The sequence below is a fragment of the Trichosurus vulpecula genome, chromosome 7, assembly GCF_011100635.1.
Source record: "Trichosurus vulpecula isolate mTriVul1 chromosome 7, mTriVul1.pri, whole genome shotgun sequence".
In the NCBI taxonomy this organism is placed as follows: domain Eukaryota; kingdom Metazoa; phylum Chordata; class Mammalia; order Diprotodontia; family Phalangeridae; genus Trichosurus; species Trichosurus vulpecula.
Genome location: NC_050579.1, coordinates 155,193,473 through 155,199,197, shown reverse-complemented (window position 1 = coordinate 155,199,197; position 5,725 = coordinate 155,193,473). Strand labels below are relative to the sequence as shown.

Sequence of the window (5,725 nt, the reverse complement as noted above, 5' to 3'; positions counted from 1 at the left end):
CTCTCCTCCTTCCAATAATTCCTTCAATCCTTATAATTGCATTTACCAAGATATTTAGAATAAAGAGACTACACAGTAGGAGTCTCCCTTTCCTTGAAAAATGGAATTACATAATGGACTGAAGAAATGCATTAATATTTCTTGGGTATATTTTTTAAAAGTCACGATAAGGAAGTGACACCTTATATGATATGCAAAATAAAGCTGGCATGCTCTTGGTCTACAAGACAGGGGTTTCTTATATTTTACGACCATGGCTGTATCTGCTACAGGCACTTTTACATAGTGATAAGTCTTTTTTTTTTTTTTTTTTTTTGGGTCTCCAAATGTAGTACATTATTACTCTTTAATAACACATCAACTGATATACAAACATCATTTTTAAGTCGATGTCAATCACTGTTGTCCTTTAGCAACGAGTGTGAGCCTTAATGAGATTTTTCCAAAAATGCTTTGCAGCACCTCACACATTGCTCATATACAGTCTCAAAGTCAGAGTCATTTCCATAATACGGATCTTCAATAATAAGTTGTTTCTGTGGATCATAGCTTCCAAGAAGTTCAATTTTAGCTTTGCAGTTTTTAACTTGATTACCTTTTCTATTCAAATCTCTTAAATTGCTTTCATCCATACACAGTATATAATCAAAGGTCAGGAAATCTTCTTTGGTAATCTGCCTGGCAATATGATTCATGGTAATGCCATGTTTCTTCATGCAATTCTGCCCTCGATAATCAGGGGGGTTTCCTATTTCATATGTAGATGTTGCTGCACTGTCTATCCTCCACTTATCTGAAATATTTTGCTCAGTTACAAGTTTCCTAAAAACTGCTTCTGCTATAGGTGAGCGACAAATATTACCCAGACACACGAACAGCACAGACCTCGTTCCCTCTGCGGCCATTTTTAATTTCCTACTGCCACATAGTGATAAGTCTTGATGTGTATAGCCAAGTTCCTGAAAGCCCAAAAGATCAGGGTTTTATGACAGAAAGATGACAGATTTTTCCCCTTCTTTATCATATCAATTGAGACTTTGCAGTTCACATCCTCTTCTCAAAAAATGTGTTGTATTTGATTGAAAGCCTCTTGAGGGCAAAAAAGAATAAGGCAAAATAGAAAATATTCCCAAGACACTAAGATTTGAACCCTTCCCTTAAAGCTACAGTGAGGTTGTAAAGTAAGAGGGCTGGACTAGATCTGGCTCTGAGTTCCCTTCTAACACAGATTCAAGCAAAGTAAGACAGGGTAGAGGGATTGAGAAGAGTGGAAATAGATGCAGTTCTCCTCCCTTCCCAGCTTAGGTACTAAGAAGGTACTTTGGTACTAAAAAACATGGCTACAAATCAAATCAAACATGTCTATGAGAGAAGGCATATTATTTCCACACCTTGCTTCTGGCTAGGGGAACTATCTGAAAGAATGATAAATTGTATGGGTGATTTGTTATCTTTTGGGGGAGGGAGGTGTGGTTGTAAGTTGAAGCTTTGTGGAAAATCCAGTAGCTTTCTTCTTCTTCTTTTTTTTTTGCAGTAGTTTACTTACTTTTCTATCTGGAAACCTGAAAATTCAAAGTGCACCTATGAAATATGATATCTAGTTTTATTAATATTTTAAATGATTTATAGCATAATGACATTCTCTTAGTTAAGTTGAAACTTTCATTCCTATTATATAATTATTCAGTTATCTATATAATTTTGTCTATGCAAAATTCTGTTAAACATCTTGGTTTATCTTTCTTTTTTCTCTAGGTCTTTTTATTTCAGTTAAAAAAAATCAACTATAGATGCTTTGATCATACTGCCTTCTGATACTTATGGGTAAATCTATTTCACAGGTATGCATAATTGCATATAAATTAACAGTCTCTTTATTCATGTCCTGTTAGGTTTCTTTGGCAATGTGAAGTGGTACTTTCTTATTTAAAAAAATATTTTGAGAGGTCTACAAGAAAACCTATGATCAAACCTGACTATAAAGGTTGCAATATAAAGCTTATTTTCCAATTACCATAATATTTGAGCACAATCCAGAAAATTTTATACCAAGCAAGAGTTCAGTGGTCAGTTTTTACAAAGTAATCAGATATCTGCAAGATAGAAAATTCACTCCACAAGAGCTTCAAAACCTTTAATTATTTTACAATTTGGCTGGTTTTGGAGAAAGAAGTAGTTGACCAAAACCTGAAGAAATGGTCTTTTTTTGGCCATTTTCCATATTATAAAACAGCTAAATGACTTACATGTTTGTAATAAAAGTAATAAGTTTTCAGCAATGTTGTGTGTTTGTGTGTATATTACATATACATAGTTTTTATATTGTGGCATTAACTAAAATGGAAGTATAACATTGATAAACTCAAAATGTTTTTTTATTTTTTGCTATCAGTGTATAATAAAAGTTACTGTTCATTGAAGAACAAAAGCCACTTTTATATCATTATGAGACCTGCTAAATTCTCCAAGGAACAACTTATCTAGTGAAAGAATTTGTAGAAAGTAGCCCCTATCTAAGATATAAAAGACTAAGAAACTTAAAGGCTATGATAAATGATGATAAATTCTTTATCAAACTATGAGATACTATTTTAGGATTTCCATCAAAATAAATGCTTTTTAATTCCTAAAGTGGAACATTGAATGGTGATGGCATACTGTGCCCTGGTTTTGTTCTGTTTAATCCAGAGACATTTTTATTTAGGAAAATGTCCAACACTAGTATTCTTTGGTGTTCTGTTCTTCCCTTTAAGCTCATTCACTTCAAATGTTCAAATCATATTAGGACATGGGGGAAAGAAATTCTTTGATTTTATGCAACACTAACTCTAGGTCCAGTTTCAGGATGGTAGATGCCAAAGGAATATCAAAATTCTTTTACTGGACTAGGATTTTGTTTTGATGAATGTCATTTGGGAGGAAAATGGGTCATCCCTTCACAATGCACTACGCAGATCCAGAGAATATTCTATAAGATTTTGTGACTTCTAGAATATAATTGCAGCATTCTTTGAACAGCATTATTTTAAGATTTATAATCCTGGGAAAGCAGGGACTTGCATGAGCTCCCCACCAGGTCCCTCCAAAAACCTATAAAAATGGCTCTGAACAAATTCCAGAAATGCAGAACCCACAAAATAGCAGAGGGAAGTAGGGCTCCAGCCCAGGACAGCCTGGATGGCTGCTGGGTGAGGTCTATTGCACACAGAGCTGGGAGCAGAGCGGTGCAGAGCCCAGCGGGGGTGGTGGCAGGACCAACCAGACCCCAGACCAAGAGCCGGGCAGAGTGAGCCCTAGCACCCTGAATCAGTGAGCTGAGGCAGTTACCAGACTTCTCAACCCACAAACACCAAAGACAACAGAGAAGGTCAGTGGGAAAAGCTGCAGGGTACAGAGTGATAAAAGTTCCCGGTTCGGCCACTTCTCTGGGGCCGCGGAGGTGGGGCAGTTACAGAACTACAGCTGCAGTTGCTTCCGGCCCCAGGCCCATCTGGTAGGAGGAATTAAGTGGGGGATGAGAGCAGGTGTGCAGAGCCTGCTTAAGATCTGAGTCTGATCCGGGTGGGCAGTTCTTGAGGAAGGAGGAGAGCTGGTATAGCAGAGCTGGCTATATAGAAATAGCTCTGAAAACAACAGCGCATACCCTGAAGCTTGGAACAAAGTACTCTTTACTCTACAAGGAGTCATACCCCGACAAAAAACTCAAGTCAAGTAAGTTGGCTGGGAACATGGCCAGGCAGCGAAAACAGACTCAGATTCAGTCTCAGACTTTGGAATCTTTCTTTGGTGACAAAGAAGACCAAAATATACAACCAGAAGAAATCAACAAAGTCAAAGAGCCTACATCAAAAGCCTCCAAGAAAAACATGAACTGGGCTCAGGCCATGGAAGAGCTCAAAAAGGATTTGGAAAAGCAAGTTAGGGAAGTAGAGGAAAAATTGCGAGGAAAAATGAGAATGAGAGAAAACCATGAAAAACAAGTTAATGATTTCCTAAAGGAGACCCAAAAAAATATGGAAAAAAATACTGAAGAAAACAACACCTTAAAAAATAGACTAACCCAAATGGCAGAAGAGCTCCAAAAAAGCCAATGAGGAAAAGAATGCCTTGAAAGGAAGAATTAGCTAAATGGAAAAGGAGGTCCAAAATACCATGGAAGAAAATACCACCTTAAAAATTATATTGGAGCAAGTGGAAGCTAGTGACTTTATGGGAAATCAAGACATTATAAAACAAAACCAAAGGAATGAAAAAGTGGAAGACAATGTGAAATATCTCATTGGAAAAACCACTGACCTGGAAAATAGATCCAGGAGAGATAATTTAAAAATTATTGGACTACCTGAAAGCCATGATCAAAAAAAGAGCCTAGATATCATCTTTCAAGAAATTATCAAGGAGAACTGCCCTGCTATTCTAGAGCCAGAGGGTAAAATAGTAATTGAAAGAATCCACAGATCACCTCCTCAAATAGATCCCAAAAAGAAAACTCCTAGGAATATTGTTGCCAAATTCCAGAGCTCTCAGATCAAGGAGAAAATACTGCAAGCATCCAGAAAGAAACAATTTGAGTATTGTGGAAACACAATCAGCATAATCAAAGATCTAGCAGCTTTTACATTAAGGGATCAAAGGGCTTGGAATACAATATTCCAGAGGTCAATGGAGCTAGGATTAAAACCAAGAATCGCCTACTCAGCAAAAATGAGTATCATGCTCCAAGGCAAAATATGGATTTTCAATAAAATAGAGGAATTTCAAGCTTTCTCAGTGAAAAGACCAGAGTTGAATAGAAAATCTGACTTTCAAACACAAGAATCAAGAGAAGCATGAAAAGGTAAACAAGAAAGAGAAATCATAACAGACTTACTAAAGTTGAACTGTTTTGTTCACATTCCTACATGGAAAGAGGATGTGTATAATTTATGAGACCTCAGTATTAGGGTAGCTGAAGGGAATATGCATATATACATATATATATATATATATATATATATATATATATATATATATATGTGTGTGTGTGTGTGTGTGTGTATGTATATATATTCATATGTATATGTGTGTATGTATGTATATATGTATATGTATATATATAGAGAGAGAGAGACAGAGGGCACAGGGTGAGTTGAATATGAAGGGATGATATCTAAAAAAATAAAATCAAATTAAGGGATGAGAGAGAAATATATTGAGAGAGGGAGAAAGGGAGAGATAGAATGGGGTAAATTATCTCACATAACAGTGGCAAGAAAAAGTGGTTCTGTAGGAAGGGAAGAGGGGGCAGGTGAGGGGGAATGAGTGAATCTTGCTCTCATTGGATTTGATCTGAGGAGGGAATACCATACACACTCAATTGGGTATCTTACCCCACAGGAAAGGAGGAGGAAGAAGATGAAAAGGGGGGATAACAGAAGGGAGGGCAGATAGGGGTAGGAGGTAATAAAAACAAACACTTTTGAAAAGGGACAGGGACAAGGGATAAAATTCAATAAAGGGGGATAGGTTAGGAAGGAGCAAAATATAGTCAGTCTTTTACAACATGAGTATTGTGGAAGGGTTTTACATAATGATACACATGTGGCCTATGTTGAATTGCTTGCCTTCTTAGGGAGGGTGGGTGGGGAGGGAAGAGGGGAGAGAATTTGGAACTCAAAGTTTTAAAAACAGACGTTCAAAAACAAAAAAGTTTTTGCATGCAACTAGGAAATAAGATACACAGGCA

General features: G+C 36.8%; 1 protein-coding gene across 1 annotated transcript; it reads right to left on the bottom strand.

The window, feature by feature from the left end:
- Positions 1 to 327: 327 nt before the first annotated feature.
- Positions 328 to 911, bottom strand: LOC118858078 (low molecular weight phosphotyrosine protein phosphatase). Its single transcript, XM_036768521.1, has one exon. It carries the CDS (start codon positions 903 to 905, stop codon positions 429 to 431), a length of 477 nt encoding a protein of 158 aa, XP_036624416.1. The 5' UTR covers positions 906 to 911; the 3' UTR covers positions 328 to 428.
- Between the last annotated feature and the right edge of the window lie 4,814 nt (positions 912 to 5,725).

What these genes read in the sequence shown, in the direction of transcription:
- LOC118858078 (XM_036768521.1), bottom strand. Translation starts at nt 905, where the DNA reads ATGGCCGCAGAGGGAACGAGGTCTGTGCTGTTCGTGTGTCTGGGTAAT.